At 52.3% G+C, this 18,180-nt stretch overlaps 1 protein-coding gene and 1 pseudogene across 1 annotated transcript in view; both read right to left on the bottom strand.

Annotated features, from left to right (window-relative positions):
• Nucleotides 1-3,565: 3,565 nt before the first annotated feature.
• On the bottom strand, nucleotides 3,566-3,673 carry LOC111828152 (annotated as a pseudogene).
• A 5,831-nt stretch (nucleotides 3,674-9,504) lies between these two features.
• Nucleotides 9,505-18,180, bottom strand: part of DIS3L2 (DIS3 like 3'-5' exoribonuclease 2) — a 304,622-nt gene continuing 295,946 nt past the window's right edge. Inside the window, 8 exon segments of the mRNA XM_014463733.2 lie at nucleotides 9,505-9,997; nucleotides 10,555-10,656; nucleotides 11,927-12,031; nucleotides 12,205-12,335; nucleotides 12,707-12,854; nucleotides 14,999-15,085; nucleotides 15,778-15,917; nucleotides 15,920-15,960. Of these exon segments, the coding sequence (XP_014319219.1) occupies nucleotides 9,839-9,997; nucleotides 10,555-10,656; nucleotides 11,927-12,031; nucleotides 12,205-12,335; nucleotides 12,707-12,854; nucleotides 14,999-15,085; nucleotides 15,778-15,917; nucleotides 15,920-15,960 (913 nt within the window). The 3' untranslated portion in view covers nucleotides 9,505-9,838.

Raw genomic sequence — 18,180 nt, 5'->3', positions numbered from 1 at the left:
GTGCACTGACCACCAGGGGGCAGCTCCTGCGTTGAGTGTCTGCCCCCTGGTAGTCAGTGCACATCATAGTGACCGGTTGTTCTGGTCATTCTGCTGTAACGGTCACTTAGGCTTTTATTATATAGATAACCCAGAACTTGTGCTCTACGGCCTGAACCAGAACTAGGACCTGACAAATGCCTCATCATGTTACCCATTGTTCTTGCATCACAGCCCTACTTTGGGATCCCTGAGTCAGCAGATCCTTGAATTTTGCAGTTGCCCCCACCTCTCAGAGAACCAGTGATGGAAGTTTGTGGTCTTCCCCGCAGCCACTCGCCTCTTTGATCAGCAGCCCCTGCACTTTGCCTTTGGAAACCATCCTTTATCCCCTCCACATTGGAACATGTCTCTGGTTCACACCAAGGGCTATGTCCCTGATTTGCAAATCATATCTGAATAAAACGCTCTTTTAATTCATCTTGGAATTTTTGTTAACATCCTATTAATCTAGTCTTGTATCAATTTTATTATTTTATTACTAGTTCAGAATTAAGAACTAAAGAGGAGAAGGGGGAGAATTATCCCTTCTCCAACAGGTACAAACAATTCACATGTCCGTCAACAGATGAATGAATAAACAAAAGGTGGTGTCCATACTGTGGATGAAAATGGGGTTCTATGGAAAGTAACCTCACAGGGAGATCTGACCACAAACTCCTAACTGGGCAGGTCATGCTGGGTAGTCACATCCCAGGCCTATCACTTCTTCAGTGGAAGGTTTGAAGCCAGCCCTGTCCTTTGCTCTTGTGCATCTAGGTCAGTGATGGCGAACCTTTTGAGCTCCGCGTGTCAGCATTTTGAAAAACCCTAACTTAACTCTGGTGCCATGTCACATATAGAAATTTTTTGATATTTGCAACCATAGTAAAACAAAGATTTATATTTTTGATATTTATGTTATATATTTAAAGGCCATTTAACAAAGAAAAATCAACCAAAAAAATGAGTTCGCGTGTCACCTCTGACATGCGTGTCATAGGTTCGCCATCACTGATCTAGGTTAACACACCTTTGAAATACCAGAAGTAATATCCCTCGAAGGGGTATTAACCCTCAAGAGAGCACATAATCTTCTTTTTCTCTCTTTTTAAAAAAATGTATTTTTATTGATTTCAGAGAGGAAAGGGGAGGGAGAGAGATAGAAACATCCATGATGAGAGAGAATCATTGATTGGCTGCCTCCTGCACGCCCCCTACTGGGGATTGAGTCTGCAGCCTGGGCATGTGCCCTGACCGGGAATTGAACATTGACTTCCTGGTTCATAGGTCAACGCTCAACCACTGAGCCACACTGGCTGGGCATAATGATATATATATTTAAAAACGACCCTTCTTCCCAGCTCTGCCCACCCTAGGGGACCACAGTAGTCCCCTTTGCCATTGAGTCCTCCTCCCCACCTGCAGAGCCTTCCTGGGTCCTCCTCGCTCTACTGAGACAATCTCACCTCCAAGGGTTATCTGCCAGCCTCCATCACTCTCTCTATTCCCTGCATCCAATTCCTGTTGAAGGGAAGCAGAGTTTGCCATCCCAATATATGCCTCTTTGGGGATAGTGATTTCCTTAGGCCGGGTAACTTTTGAAAAATGTTGTCGATTGGTGAGAGAGAGAGAGAGAGAGAGAGAGAGAGAGAAAGAGATAGGGATTTGTTATTCCATTCAGTCATGTATTCATTGATTGCTTCTTGTATGTGCCTTGACTAGAGATGGAACCCACAACTTTGGTGTATTGGGGTGAAGCTCTAACCATCTGAGCTACCCAGCCAGGGTGGGCAACCTGTATTTGTAAGGCTATTTTCCTCACTGGAAGAGCTAGCATCTAAATTCCTAGAAACTGTTATCAGTGGAGGAAGCAGACACCTAAACCTGCATAACAGCCGGACTCCCGTTCGCTGTGCTTCTCCTGGTCCCCTCCCACGCCTCACTCCCCACACCCAACATCTTTTTTTTGTCTTTAGCTGAAGATGGTATGTAAGGTGTGGCTTCCACTATTTGAGTGAGTTCCTCAGTTGCTCTGGGTCTCTCCCACGTCTATAAGAGGAATACATGTTATTAAATGTTAATTTGTTTTCTGCTGCTAACCTGTCTCATGTGAATTTGACTATTAGACCAGCCAGAACCTAGAAGTTAAAGAGAAAACCACAGTCCCAAAATGACATCGCTGTGACAGAACCCCTGAGCTAGTCACACCAAGCTGTGCTTCCGTGGCAGGCAGACTGTTCTGAGGGCAATTTTACCTTCAGGCTTAAGGGCAATTTTAGCTTCAGGCTCAAGAGAAACTTCTGCCCCTCCCTTTGCCTAGAAGAACTTGAATTATAGAGATGATCAGCTATAATCTCTTTTTGACCCACCTATAAGGCAGGGCACACTTCTATTTACTAAGATCTGCTCTTCTAATCCTGCAGCGACCCAGGGAAGCCCCCGAGCTGCCTTATCTCATCCCTCGGTCAGAATGTCAAGTTCCCCGTCTGTCTGAACCTCTGGTGCGTGTGAGGCCTCTGACTCTCACGGATGTGGGGTTCCCATACATATGTATGTATGAAGTTCGGTTGGATTCTCTTGCTAATCTGTCTCATGTCTATTTGATGATTAGACCAGCTGGAAGAACCTTAGGGTAAAGTTTTCCCCTCCCCCATCTCTATGTCATATATATATATATATATATATCCCCATCATAAAACCCATACAGAGAAGGCTCAGAGAAATTATATTGCAAAAGGTTTTAAATTCATAACCTAACTCAGTTATGTGCAAATTTAAACTCTTCATTCCAAGTGTCAAATACACCCTCTCCCATCTCCAGACTCTCGTTTGTGGTCATCAAAGGCATCAGCCCTCCTCCTCCCACTTGCCAGCGCTCCAATCTTCAGTTTGCTTCAGCGCCCTCCACCTCCAGTCCCCCTGAAATCTGGGACCTGGTCCTGGGAGGTGGCCTCAGTGGTGCTTGCCTGGCAGGGCCTGTGGCACAGCCCTTGGTGGAGCTGCCCCAGCGGGGCCAGGAGCCTCGTCTGCAGTCCTGCCCTTCCCGGCTGCTGCCTCCAGGCTGGCAGCTGCCCAGGAGCTAGCCCCGCACCCTGCACTCCCTGGTCTTGGCTCAGACACAATAGACACAGTCCCTGGGGCTACACCCAGGCAACCAGGACTCCTCAGGGCCAAGACTACCACCTGAGTGTTCAAGCTAAAAATCTTAGGCAGCATTTTAACTGAGTGGGACTATCAGGCCGCTTGTCAGCAAAAACTTTATCTTATTTACTGGAATAATGGAGTTTGATGTACCCGTTGCTGAATGTACAGGAAGCCTTTCAAACCCATTGTAGATCCATTCTTGCTAAGGAAAAAAATTTTTGTTTTTTTTTTTATCCGAGTTATACATGTGTGTAAAGTATAAACTAGATCATCCATGTTTGTTACAAAACAAAAACAGCAGCCCCCTCTACCTGCATTTTCCCATCTCAGAGGCAGTCATCTTTCCCTCTCTTGGCTTTTTAATTCGATATTTACCAGGTTCCAAGTCACAAACTTGTTCATTTTTTTTCTCATTTAATATATTGTCCTCAGATAGAGGACGTATCAGATATTAAACTGATAAGAACAGGTACTACACTTAATCTTAGCCAAAAGACCGAGAAGCAATTACTTGTTTATTATTTATTTTAATTACTTTATTTTAATGCCGTTAACATTTTTATTTATTTATTTTAGAGAGAGAGGAAAGGAGAGTGAAAGAGAGATGTGTTGTTCCACTTATTTATACATTCATTGGTTGTTTCTTGTATGTGCCCTGACCCAGGATCAAACCCACAACCTTGGTGTATCTGCAAGGCTCAGCTGGGGGGCTGGATAGGAGCTGGGGATCCACGCCCCGAGGCGGCTGTCACATGGATGATAACCAGCTCCTCTCCCTGTGGGCTGGCTTCTCCACAGGCTGCTTTAGCTTCCAAACAACATGGCAGCTGGGTTCTGGGAGATGGGAAGAAGCTACCAGTTTTTCTTTCTCTTCTCTTCTCTTCTCTTCTCTTCTCTTCTCTTCTCTTATCTTCTCTTATCTTCTCTTCTCTTCTCTTCTCTTCTCTTCTCTTCTTTTCTCTTCTCTTTTTTCTTTTCTTTTTTCTTTTCTTTTCTTTTCTTTCCTTCCTTCCTCCTCCTTTCTCCTTCTTCTTCTTCTTCTTCTTCTTCTTCTTCTTCTTACTATCATTCTTCTTCTTCTCCTTCCTTCTTCTCCTGCCTTCCTTCTTTCTTATTTCTATCTTTCTTTCTTCTTCTTCTTTATTCTGTCTTTCTAACTTCTTTCTTCTTTCTTTCTTTCTTTCTTTCTTTCTTTCTCTTTCTTTCTTTCTTTCTTTCTGTCTTTCTTTCTTTCTTTCTTTCTTTTTCTTTCTTTCTTTCTTTTTCTTCCTCTCTCTCTCTCTCTCTCTCTCTCTCTCTCTCTCTCTCTCTTTCTTTCTTTCTTTCATCTTATTGATTTCAGAGAGAAAGGGAGAGGGAGAAATAGAAACATCAATGATGAGAATCATTGATTAGCTGCCTCTTGCACAACCCCTACTGGGGATCGAGCCCGCAACCCAGGCATGTGCCCTTGACCGGAATCAAACCTAGGACCCTTCAGTCCACAGGCCAACGCTCTATCCACTGAGCCAAACCAGCTAGGGCAGCCGGTTTCTTATGGCTTAGAAACTGGCCCATTGTCACTTTGCACATTTCTGCCTGTTAGCAGCTACAGGGCCTGTCCAGATTCAAGGGAGGGGGCATAGATTCCATTTCTAATTAAATTAATGAATTTAGCAGCTCCACTGAGTTATAATTGACAAATAGGAATTATATATATTTAAGGTGTACAACTTGATGTTTTGATACATGTAAACACTGTGAAATGATCACCATAATCAAGCTAATCAACATTCCATCACTTACCTCATAGTCACCATTTTCTCTTTGTGGTAAGAACATTGATGATCCACTCTCTTTGCCATGGCTGGGTAGCTCAGTTGGTTAAAGCATCTTCCTAATATGCCAAGGTTGCAGGTTTGATCCCTAGTCAAGGCACATACGAGAATCAACCAATGGCCCAGCCGGTGTCATTCAATGGATTGAGTGTCACCCCATCTACCAAGAGGTCACCAAGTGGATTTCTGTCAGGGCACATACCCGGGTTGTGGGCTCAATCCCCAGGAGGAGGTGTATAGGAGGCAGGAGAAACATCTCTCATTGATGTTTCTATTTCTCCCTCTCCCTTCCTCTCTCGCTCTAAAAGCACACTAAAAAAGAATCAACCAATGAATGCATAAATACCAGTAAGTGGAACAAATCGATTTCTCTCTCTCCCGCTCTCTAAAAGTCAATCTATAAAAATTTTTTAAAAATTATTTTAAAAAAAGATCTACCCTCTTAGCAAATTTCAAGTGTACAACATAGCATTGTTACCTATACCCCATGCTGTACATTAGGTCTCCAGAATTCATTCATTTTCTAACCGAAACCTTCTACCCTTTGACCTGCATCTCCTAATTCTTTTCCTCCCTGCCCTGGGAACCACCATTCTATTCTCTGCTTATATTTTAGATTAGACTCCACATATGAGAACACACAGTATTTGTCTTTCTGTGCTTGGCTTACATCACTTAGTATAATATCCTCCAGTTCATCCATGCTGTCATAAATGGCAGGATGTCTTTTATATTTATTTATTTTTAAAGTATGTTTTTATTTCAAAGAATGAGGAAAGGAGAGGGAAACATGGAAGTGAGAGAGAAACATCCATTGGCTGCCTCCTGCATGCCCCCTACTGGGGATTGAGCCTGCAACCTGGGCACGTGCCCTGACTGGGAATCCAACAGATGACCAATTGGGCACAATGCCCAACCAACTGAGCCACACTGGCCAGGGCAGATATCCTTTTGCAAGCCTGAATAATATTCCATTTTATATACACTGAGTGGCCAGATTATTATGACCAGCCAAATTATTATGACCACCCCATCAGTACTTCGTTGGGCCACCTTTTGCCTTCAATACTGCGGCGATTCTTCTTGGCATTGACTCCACGAGATGTTGAAAGGTGATGCGAGGAATCTGATACCAGGCCTGATGAATAGCACTGTCCAGTTCTGTGAGATTTGATGGTTGTGGAACCAGCTTCCTGATGGCTCTTTTAACTCCGTCCCACAAATGCTCAATTGGATTGAGATCTGGTGATTGTGGGGGCCACCTAAGCAAGGCAAAGTCTCCCTCATGTTCTTGAAACCACTCCTGCACAATACAAGCACCGTGGCATGGCGCATTGTCTTGTTGGAAGAAGCCATCTCCATTGGGATACGCCATCAATATGATAGGATGAACTTGATCAGCAATGATACTTAGGTATGTTGTGCTATTCAGACGTTTATAATGATCTGGCCCTCTAGCAACTTCAGCGGGAAATTATAGCTAATTTGCCTACAAACGTCAGGTGGTCATAATAATCTGGCCACTCAGTGTATGTACTACATCTTTTTTACCCATTTATCTGCAGATAGACACGTAGGTGTGTCCTTATCTCGGCTTGATCATGAGGACCTGCTTGCTCACTTGCTGGGCTGTCAGCACTCTCCTAACCCCTCTCCGCCATCTCTGTGAACTCCCAGCAACAGCACATGAGGCTCCCTGTCCCCAGGAGTCCAGCCTCTGCCCTTCACTCTATCCTACCGCTTCTCTGCCCGTCCTTTTTGCACCCACTCCCCGGCCAGAGCACAGGTGCCCCCCTGCACTTTAGACCTCTGCTGTCATTTCCACATCTATTCCTTCATAAATCCTGTCACTGTTGCCCCCAGCTTCTCAACCCAACTCCTCCTCCCCTCCATCCCTGCAGGGATCTTGGCCGCAGCCTCCATACAGAACCCCAGGTTCTATTCTCAGCGCGCAGCTTGGAGAGCGGGGAGGCGCTGGCTGTGCCCCTCCTTTGCTCAAATCCTAGGAAAATCCTCCGGACATCTGAAAAGGCTGGGTGAGTCTGCCTCAGCTCCCAGGCTCTTCCAGCTCATGCCAGCCCAGTGCTCTGCCCTCGCGCCCCTCCACTGACCACCACGCTCCTGCCCCAGGGTCTGTGCCTGCAAATAGCCACCAGGCTGATTCAAGGCCTCTGTCCACACGGGGCCTCCCTTCCCTGCTTTACCTCTCGTGCCATCACTGCCACCTGCCACTCTAGAAACGGGACACCCCCCTCCTGACCGTCAGCTCTGAGAACACTGCCACCTCGTGGACACTCACTGTCGTTGCATAAATGAGGGAAGGAACAGAGGTCACACCCTGATGGAAACCTTCCAGGGCTCTGCACTGCCCCGAGGAGAGTGCAAACGCTGGTGGCAGAGGTTGAGGTGACCCACCTGCTCCTGCCTCCCCAGCATCGCCTTGCACGCCCCTGGGCACTCTGGTCCTAGTGACCTCAGACCTTCACGGCTCCTATCAAGTACCTTCAAGCCTCAGTTCCTTTACCATCTTTTTCTGGGTGCCATTCCATTATGGTTGGGAATACGCCACCCAGACTCGGAACTTGCTAGAACCTCACTATGTGGTGATTTTTCGCATCTGCCTCCCTCGCCCACGGCAACTCGGAAAAGAGCCTTGCTCTGTGCCCTGGGCTTCGGCCTGCATGGGCACGCAGGTGCTCTGGGACAGCTTAAGAAGCAAACGAGTCTTCCTTGTTATCTTTTTTTTTATTTGTATTTTATTTTGTGAGTCTTCCTTTTTGATGAGGTTTTGTGTCTCATCACCCCCTTTGTCAACAGTCCCTCGAGCATGGGGCATGTCTTCCTTTTTGGACCCATGGACATGGTCCCACACATGCCCTGCATGTGTGGGTGCAGACGGTGGGCCCAGGCAGTGGGTGTGGTGGAGGGCAGGTGCCTGAACCTTGGTCCTGGCTGGGCAGTCTTGCTATGTCACGTTGGCCAGAGACCAGAATCCTTTCTGGGGCGGTTTCCACTCATACCAAATGGGGTGATGGTGGATGGGGCTGCTATGTCCCTTGTGGCTCTAGGGACATCAAGGCCAGGCCAGCCTCTGCCTCCCAAGCAAGTCTAGGCAGCAAAGATCTTCCTTGCTGACCAACCTCATGGGCCTGGAAGGGCTGGGGTGTATGGAGGGATGTCTGGCCTGGGCCCATGCTGCCCTCGAGGGAGCCCCAGCTCTGACCCACTGTTTCCCGGAGAGGCACTATCCTCGGTGGGAGGCCCTGGGGGACAAGAGCAGAAAGGAGGGCTGCTCCTCCTCAGAGGGTGGGGCAGTTGAGGGGCTGGGGACAGGGCCTCACCCTGGGCTCTCACTGTTAGGCCACCCAGGCCAGGGAAGCACCCAGAAACCTCCTCATCCAAATACCAAACCACCAGACGCCCACCTCTTCTCTTCCACATACTTGGTCCTAGAAGCCTCTGGGGACAGGAGCAGAAAGGGGATGGTGGCCCTTGGGACAGCTTTGAATGGCAGGAGGGACAGACTGAAGGCTGACTGAGGTGTTAGAAGAGAGAAAGGAACAGGGGGCAGGGACAGACACGTGTCCTTTGTCCCCTCTAGCACCCAGCCCAGTGCTGGGTGGACAATGCACCACAGCCCGCTGGTGATAGACTAAAGCAGCCATGCCCAGTCCCTGCGAGGCCCTCCTAAAGGTACTGCATTGAGTTTTCTTTGAAGAAAATTCACTATAACTAGACCAAACGAGCTTGTTAATACTACCCCCAAGGAAACGGCACGGTGAGGCCGGGCCCTTGGTCACCATGGTCCTCACTTTAGTTTTTGGCAGCTCCTGGGGAAGCCAACCTGTGGTTCCCCAGTTTGGTGGGGAAGGAGCAGGGGCTGTGGCCAGGCTGCCGGGGACAGAGTGCTGCCCAGGGGCCTGCCATCTCTGTCCCCGCGTCCCTGAAGACGGTGGTGGCATCTGTGGATGCCAGGTGACTAGGCCAGGCTGGGCCACCAGGAGCCATTTCCGCTCCCTGGTTGGGAAGGCCAGTTTGAGGGCCCCTCCTCTCATGTCCCACAGGCCCAGCCCTCACTTTGTTCCCAGGCTCCCTCAATGCTGCCAGGGTGCAAGATCGGGACTGAAGGTGCTGAGGTACCGGCTTGAACCAAGGGGTAGAAACAGGGCCAGAGCTCTAGCCTGGGAAGAGGGGGAGGGGGTGTTACAGAACCGATGCCCCATCTGGGGTCTGGCAGGCAGAGAGGAAGTGGTGGGGGCAGGGATGGACACAGCCATCCGCAGCAGGGATGGGTGAGCTTACGCCTTGCATACTAATGACATTTCTAATCAGCCAGAACGAGGCGCTGGCATCAATCTGCCAAGTGGCCAGCTCTGTGAATCATCCTGGAACTGACAGGAAGGTTCCAGAGGGTGGTGACCCAGCTTAGCTGTGACGGGTGGAGCCTGAGCCAGATCCCTGGTCCTGGGCCCAAGGGGCACCCTGCCGTCCCGGCCTCCCAGCCATGCCCCATACACCAGGCTGCACTTCACACCTGATTTTATTCCATGACACTGATTTGCTGAAAACCCCGTTTCCTGGGCAGGGGAAGGCAGTGGGTGGCCTGGCAGAAGGGGGGATGGCCTCCCAGGAGGACGGTACCACTCGGCTCTGATAAGCACTGGCCCATCCAGCCCCACCCTCTCCCCTCCAGTTCATTTAAAAACTGAGCTGCAAAAGTAAAATAGAATGAAAAAATAAAAACAAAACCCTGAGATGTTAAAAACCAAATTAAAAATCCCCTTTGGTGTCAAAAGGTCCTATTCCTAAAAGCCAGTGGGTGGGGTAGGCCGGTGGGGTGGTGCCAGGGTGTGGCTTCAGTCCTCCTGCTCATGGTCATGGTCACTGTCACACTCCTCCTTGTCCTGCAGGCCCAAGAGGTCCTCGGTGCCCGGCCGCTTCAGGATGGCGCTGTACTTGAGGGCGGCAGCCTCTGCCCGCAGCACCACCTCCACCAGGCTGAAGATGGTGATGACCTGCAGCACAGCAGAGCCCGGCGGTGACTCAGGTGGGTCTCGAGGGGCTGCCCACGGGACAGGGGGGTCAGGGACCCATGGACCAAGTCTAGCTCTGCCACCATCTGTCAGCGGGGTGCCTGGGACCACTTGTTCTGCCTCTTTAGGCCTCTGTTGCCAGTCTGAGAGCCGAGCCCACTCAAATACTGAGGCCCTGGGGCCCTGGCACACAGTGAGCACTAGGGTAGGGAAACGCTGGGGTCTGGGCTGGCCTCGGGAGCATGTTTAGGTAAAGACTGTTTGTTATACAGAATTTCTTGGGCAGGAGGTCCATAGCTTTCATCAGATTCTCAAAAGTTAAAGGCCCTGTTCTAAAGAGACAGGCGGAACCTCCCCCTATCTCTGCCTCTCCTCACAGTGGGTGTCCCCAAGGGAGGAAGGTGGTACCAGAAAGCTAGGAGGGGATGTGGGTGAACTGGTGCCCACCACCTGGAGCCTGGGTGCGGGGGAGGGGGCGGGGTCCGGGGCCACAGTGGTGCTCTGGGAAAGCGGCGCTGGCGCCAGCCTGGGGTTCTGACCTGCTGCACTGGCTCCGGCTCCGTGTCCTCAGGATCCCAGACAAGTGTCAGCACCGGCTTCTTGCCGACCCTCCGGAAGTGGTGGGACCGCAGGGGCAGGGCCTGGGGGTGCACACAGCTGGGTCTCAGGACCTGGGCCTGGATGCAGCCTCCTAACCATTGACCCTGCAAAGCCCTGACTGACCTCAAGGGAGCTCCCTGCCCTGACGCCCACCCAGCAGCTGGCTGCTTGACTTTCTGGGGGTACCACCCTCATCCTCACTCTGGCCAGCTTCAGGGTGGGCAGGACAAGGCCAGTACCTAGGCTCTGTGTGTTATTCAGGGAAAGTGGTGGGTTTGTCCAGGCACATCAGGACCTGGGCCCGAGGTGGACCGAGCACCGGAGGCTGGAGGGCTGCTGCCCCCTGCTGGCACTGGGTGTTAGCACAGACTGAAGGCTGGGTTGTCTGCAGAGATGATCTAGATCTGAACTTCTGTCCTGCTCAACGTCAGGACTTAAGGACGAGAACGCTGATTGGTTCCAGCTGGCCTCTGTTCTGTCTCTTCTGTTTTACTCCATGTTAATATCATGTTTATTCTACACTATGTGCTGGGCTCTGCACACCCCAAAGTGTTTTGGATGTTAACCACAAGGTAGGCTGAAACAGCTCCGTCAGGTGGCCTTAGACAGGCACCAAAAGCCTGGAATAAATAGCCACCGGAGCAAAGGCTGGTCTCTTCCTTTTGTTTAGGGTGTCACTTTCAGAGTGGCAATGGATATTCGTTCTGGTCTTTTCTTCTCCCATGTTCCTATAAGAAATCTCGCAAAGGCTGTATACCCTGCCATCCTGTACTGGTTATGGAGGGACCTGTTTTCTGGGACCTTGAAGAAGAAGCCTGACCCCTGGCCTGGATCCCCATCCCAGACAGGCTCAGTTGGGTATTTGGCAAGGCCCATGAGTGGGCTTGGTGCTGGGTCTTGGAGGGGGACCAAGGTCAGGGGCTCCATACCCTCTACCTCCGTGTGCCAGCATAGCCCACATCTGAGCGAGGGTGCGGTGCAGAGTCACCACCACAGCTTGGATCCCCAGTGAGGACAGGGACAGCAGGGTCCTCGCCTGTGCTCCCATCCTCCATGCTTATGTGTCCACTAAGGGCTGTCCCTGGTCCACGACCCCCCAGATGCTAGGAAAATATGAAGGAGACCCCAGCGAAGGGAATGGGACAGGCAGGGGAAAACAAAGTGTGCTTAGTGGATGCGGCTCGGTGTCTGAGGGGGGAACTGCACAGCCCCCACACTCAATTCACAGTCGATGGGCGTCTGCACCCTGTAGTTGGCCTCTGCCTCCCCAGAAGGTCCCTAACTGTGGCCTGGATGCCCCCATATACTCACATTGCAGTAGATGCGCTTGTGCACCCCGTAGCGTAGTACCAGCACGTCGAAGGCTTGGTTCAGGACACCCAGCACCATGGCTTCCGACTCTAAGGGGCCACTCTCCTGCAGGGCAGGGCAGGGCTCCAGCCAAGGCTTGGCCATGGGACGTGGCATCCCCCCAGGGCCCACCCTGGCTGCTGAAGGCCCCTGGGCTCCTCCAGGGCCCTTGTGAGCAGCTGCCAGGAGGGGAGGTGGGGCAGACGGAAGGGGAGGGGGTGTCAGGAGGGTGGCCTCACCTTGACCAGGATGGCAAAAAAGAGGCTGGTGCTGAGCTCATGCACGCGCTTCGATGCCATGCGGCGGTCATTGCAGTGGTCGGCCTGCTTCTGCAGGACACTGGGCTCCACATCTGGCAGCTCCCTGTAGCCTGGAGAGAGGGTGGTTGGGGGCCTGCTATCGGGGAGGCGGGTGCGGTACTCTGTGTGCACGGCATGGCTGGGTGATGGGTAGTGTGGTACTCTGGGACCAGGCAAGATGGGGCCTGGGAGGCCCATGCAGAGTGAAGGCCTCCTGCTGCCCAGCTCCAGAGACTGAGAATGATGGGCGGCCTTTGTTTGGGTTTCTAATGAGCCCTAATGTGGCTTCCCCTATAGGGACTCACAGAGGGAGAGTTTCAGGTTCAGAGTCCCTGCTGTTGGAGCTTCCATAGTCATAGCAGTGTGGCCTCTGGGCACCCACTTTAGGGGGTGGGCAGCCGCTAGCTGGGCACAAGTCTGCATTCTGAACTGCGCCTCTTACCGAGTGTAGCGGCCAGGAGACGGTGCACCATGACATCTGCAAAGCGGCGGATGGCCGAGGTAAAGTGTGAGTAGAATGGCCCCGTTGAGGGCTTAGCTCCCGATATTTTCCTGGTCCGCAGCATCCCCGAGCAGAAAGTCAGCGCCATCTGGGGGTGGGGGGTGGGGTGGGGGGGTGGGGGGTGGGGAGGTGGGAGGGGGCCGTCTGAGAGCCTGGCCCAAGCTGGGCAGGGCTGGGTCAGGGGCGCCATACCCTTTGCCCCCAACGCTCCACCGTGTGCCAGCCAAGGGAGCAAAGCCTCAGCCCTTCTCGTCCCTGATAATCTGGCCCGGGGCCAAGACCCAGGTCTGAGTTCAAAAGGCCCTTGGGCAGGGCAGGGATTATGACTGGGGTACAGGAAGGGACAGGCATTGCTCTGGGGCCCTGCAAATAGTCTCAGGCTGGAACAGTCCTGCGGTCCTGGGAGCCCTGGCCACAGGCCTGAAGCTGCTGGCCCCGCGTCCCTGAGCTCTCAGGGCTGGGAAACAAGGACGTGTTGCTGCCTGGGAACCAATGAGCGGGTTCCTCATCGGAGCCAAAGTCACACCCTGTGTGTTCACTTGCTCGCTCACGGGCTGCTTGCCACGCTCTCTCATCCGCACACCCTTCCGTGCGCTTACTTAGCCAAATGGTCAGCCGGCCCCGGTTCCTGTGTACAAGGCCCTGGAACCCAGGGCGCAGCTGGTGGTGACCTGCTCAGCTCCCCAATTCGGCTTCTTTTCCAGCTCCTGCTGCGTCCTGGGTTACGTCTGGGGCAAGTCACAGGAGGAGGTGGGAGCTGCCTCCACTCTGAGCCAGTTTGTTCTCAGAGGTGGCCCAGTTCCCCAGATGAGCTGGGGTGAAGAGGACAGAAGGCCGTGGCTCCCTTCCTGGCTGGCAAAGGTGTCTCTTGGCAGGGTGGGATGGGTGGGGACCGTAGCTTTCCCACAGTGACCAGCCCTCCCTGGAACAGCCCTCGTGTCCTGTTTCAGCAGTTCGCTCAGGACTTTCATGCTCACTGCTGCTCCCCTCCCCGGTCCCCCGTCCCGCCAGTTTTTAGGTTGGGAGAAAGGGACTCTAGACTGCCTGGTCACTCCCTGCCATCAGATCCCAAGGCAGAGGCAGGCCTCTGAGGAAAGGCCAGGGGAAGTCCAGTCTTTTTCAGACTCTGGGTGGCTCAGGAAAGAGCTCCTTTCCATGCAGCTCCAGGGCTGGTTTGACTTTGGATGTGGATGCCTTCTAGGGTCAGGGAAAGGGGGCCTCACTGGCCCTGCATACAGCCAGGGGGCAGTTCTTGTGACCTATGGGCAATTAGAGGGCAGAGAAGGGCAGAGTAATGTTGAGTCCAATGGACATAGGTAAATGTTCTCCCCCCCCCCCCCCCCCCCCCCCCGCCGCCCCATGTGGGCTTTAAGGTGCTTGGTGTGGGGCAGGGTAAGGGCAGCTAGATCTAAACAGGCCCTGACAGCTCCGTCCCTGGCAGCCCTATAAGATGCCAGAAAGTAAATCACCTGTGGCCAGATGGGGCAATCTGATTCTTGTGAAAAGAACGAATAGTGCTGAGCAACTGAGACCCTGAAAAATGGTTTGTCACTGCCCCCCAGAAGGGCTGCAGCCCAGAGCTAGCCCCATCAGCATCCACAGCTCCTGATGACCTGACAGTCCACTGGGCTGGCTCCTTCCCAAGATGCTCGGGCTTCCAGGGTTTGAAGCTCAGCCTCAGAGGACTGAGAGGCTGCCAGCCCATCATCCTGCCTGCAGACACAGGCCCCGGTCTGACCCCTCTTCTCCGGGCTGGTGAGAGGAGACTTGTCTCCCTGGAGTCCACAAGCTGCACTGGGGGCTGACCACTCCCCTGTACAGGCTGCTTTGGGAAACACTTTCTCCCCTCCAGGGTCCCCATCTGGCCATGAGGGCTGACCACCCCCATTCCCTTCCCCAACCTGGTCTGGTCTCTGGGGATTGGCACTGAAGGCTTGGTGCAGCCCCTGTGGTGACTCCCTGTCCTGTGCCAGGGAACAGAGCCCCAGAGGCCACACAAAGGGTCAGCAGGGCTCAAACTGGGCCCTCGAGCAGGTCCAGTCAACCTGTCCTTGAGCAGGTGAAGCAGATAAGACCGAGCCGGAGGCAGCAGATCAGGCTCAGCTCTGGGCTCACCTGTCCCAGGTGTTGCCTAGGGACATCTTCGCCACCCTTCCACCCAGTCCCCTGCATGTGCAGAAGTCATGGATGCTCCTGGGAGAAGGGGAGGATGGGGGACAGGCCGCTCCTTACCTGCATGGGCCGGGAGCACATGCTGGTGAGCACCTCCTTCCGAGCCAGTGAGTACTTGTCATCTCCAAATATTTCGGTCAGACTTTTCTAGAAGCAAACCCATGTGATAGGCAGTCAGGCTTGGGGAGAGGGTCTGGGACCCCTGTCACCCGCAGAGCATCTGAGAGCCGGCTCCAGGGAGGGAGGGTTAGCTGAGGGGCCCAACCCTGCTCAGATGGCCATGGTGGGGCACAGGTGCCAGCAGCCCCCAGCCTGTGACCCACACTGGGCCTGCCTCACGGGCAACAGCTCGGAGATCAGTCCTTTCACTGGTAGTTGGCTGGCCTGGACAGACTGTTTCCAGCTGTCTGACCCAAAGGCACCTCTGCACCCACCCTAGCCTTGGGCACAGGTGGAAATAGTCTCCCTCCAGTGGGATCAGAGCTGGGCACTGGAGTTCTGAGCTCCATGAGGCTTAGCTCGAGGCAGGGAACACCTGACACCACTTACCATAAAAGGCATGCTATGGCTTCCAATGACCCAGCCCCCACTGAAGGCCTCTGGGCCAAGCCAAGCCCATGCCTGGCTATAGGACCCCTGCCATGGCTGAACCTCAAGTGACTTCCCTTGCCCGGTCCTGGTGGGAAGCACAGCCCAGGGCCAGGGCCTTGCAGGGGAAGTCCTGGCTGAAGAGGAACAGACCCTGGTGGGATGCAGAGGCTGCTGCACCCCTAACACCCTCTTCCCCACAAACAGGGCCTCTACCTGCCTCCCCCCACTTCCCAGCCCCCAGCACTCACATTGAGGGCCCCAGAGGAGGTGAAGTCCATGGGCAGCCCCATCTGGTCACAGAATTCCACCAGGTCATTGAGCATCTTGGTTTGGGGTGGAGGGTGCCGGCGCAGCAGCGCCCTCTCAGGGAAGGCGCGATAGATTTTGTGGCCACTGCCATGTTGGCCAAGAGCATGAACTCCTCCACGAGCCTGGGGGGGGAGGAAACGGTCAGGGGCCATACCCATTCTTTCTGTCCCAGGCTCTCTGCTAGCTGGTCCTCTTGCACCCTCAGTCTCAGCCTAGAGATGCCCTCCCCCATCCAATCTACTTGTTCCTCGAGTTGCTTTCTCTCTCAACCCTGCTCACACCCCTCACTGCACTAATCAATCCACAAGACTCTTCTCTTTGCAGTGTCAGCTTGGGCACTGTCTGCCCTACTAGATGGGGCTCCTGGAGAGCAGGCACGGGGTCTGTCCCATTCTCCGCTTCACCCTGGGGCTTGGAACCCCGTCTGACCCACAGAAAGTGCTCAGAAAAGATCTCTGTAAGAAAACAATGTGCCCCAAGAACCCAGAGGGCTCCCTCTCTCCCTGGGGAGATGAGGTTTTCTGAGGATGAACGGGAGAGTCCTCAAGACAGCAAGCGTGACCTCACACATCCTGGGACAAGGCAAAGGTGCTGTTGGGGTGTTCAAACCCCGGACAGTCAATCTTTTAGGAGTTAATGCTCTAGTTCTGCTTCACTTTAGTGTAATTAGGATCAACAATAAGTATGAATAGATATGGCTCACCAAGGGCCCAGGGGGAGGAAGGGGACTGATGGAGGAGGAAGTGTGCCAGAATTGAAGAGTCAGGCAAAGTAGAAAGCTGGATCACAGAGGCCTGAGGTCAGCACCCCCACCCCTAATCTGAGGCAGCCTACATGGTGCTCCCCCACCTGGGGCTCCCACAGATCATACGATGCTGCACAAGAGCTGAGGCCTCTGAGAAGGGGGCTCAGGCATGTCCTGGTGCCAAGGTGGCCAGGATGCCCTGAGTGGGGAAACTCTTGCCCAGAATAGGATAGACTCTCCCCTGCCTTTAATCTGAACTCCAGGTTGCATGTCAAACCTGTGCTTCTCCCACCAAGGCAGAGAGCTCAGGGAGGAAGCTCCAGCAAGCCAGGTAGTAGCTGGTGGCCCAGCATGAACTCCCCCTTTCTGGGTAGTGCTGCAGGGTTAGTTAGCCTTGTCACCTGACCAAGCTCTTGGAAAGAAAGCAGCCAGGTGTGCCATCCTTCCTGGGAGCATGCCCATGCCTTTCTTCTCTCTCAGGCGTGCATCTCCTAAATCCTAAGGGTCCCCACGAGACTTGGAACCAAGGGAGCAATGAGCGGCGGCAGCTCATCCCAGGCTAACCCCTTGAACCTATCTCCAAGGCCCCCATTTCTCTGACTTTCCAGTGAGCTGATGGCAGCCCCACCTTGGCTGATCTCTTTCCTATAACATTTCTAGAGAGCCAAAGCAGCCCACCTAAGCTTTCTTCTGTTGCTTCTTTTATCCTAAGCTCTTCCTGTTTCACTGTCGCCAGCTTTAAAAAAAGTATTCTCAAAATAAAAATTAAAAAAAAGATCCCTGTTATTAGAGGAATCCACAGGTAGCAAAATCTCAGATATATGCCGAAGGAATTTCTTCACTGACACAGCTCCTAGGGCAATGGAAACTAAAGGGAAAATAAACAAATGGGACTATATCAAAATAAAAAGCTTCTGCACAGCAAAAGAAACCATCAACAAAACAACAAGAAAACCCACTGCATGGGAGAACATATTTGCCAATGATATCTCCGATAAAGGTTTAATCTCCAACATTTATAGGGAACTCATACAACTTAACAAAAGGAAGATAAACAACCCAATCAAAGAATGGGCAATGGACCTAAATAGACACTTTTTGAAAGAGGACATACATAAGGCTGAGAGACATATGAGAACATGCTCAAAGTCACTAATCATCCGAGAGATGCAAATCAAAACGACAATGAGGTACCATCTCACACCTGTCAGAATGGCTGTCATCAACAAATCAACAAACGACAAGTGCTGGAGAGGATGTGGAGAAAGAGGAACCCTCGTTCACTGCTGATGGGAATGCAAACTGGTGTAGCAACTGTGGAGAACAGTATGGAGTTTCCTCAAAAAACTAAAAATGGAACTTCCATTTGACCCAGTGATCCCACTTCTAGGAATATATCCCAAGAAACCAGAAACACCAATCAGAAAGGATATATGCATCCCTATGTTCATAACAGCACAATTTACAATAGCTAAGATTTGGAATCAGCCTAAATGCCCATCAGCATATGAATGGATTAAAAAACTTTGGCACATCTACACAATGGAATACTATGCAGCTCTAAAAGGAAGGAACTCCTACCATTTGCACAGCATGG

Source organism: Myotis lucifugus, unplaced genomic scaffold (assembly GCF_000147115.1).
Source record: "Myotis lucifugus unplaced genomic scaffold, Myoluc2.0 scaffold_3, whole genome shotgun sequence".
Taxonomy (NCBI): Eukaryota; Metazoa; Chordata; class Mammalia; order Chiroptera; family Vespertilionidae; genus Myotis; species Myotis lucifugus.
Note: the sequence above shows the minus strand (reverse complement) of the source record. Positions and strands in the feature narration are given on the sequence as shown.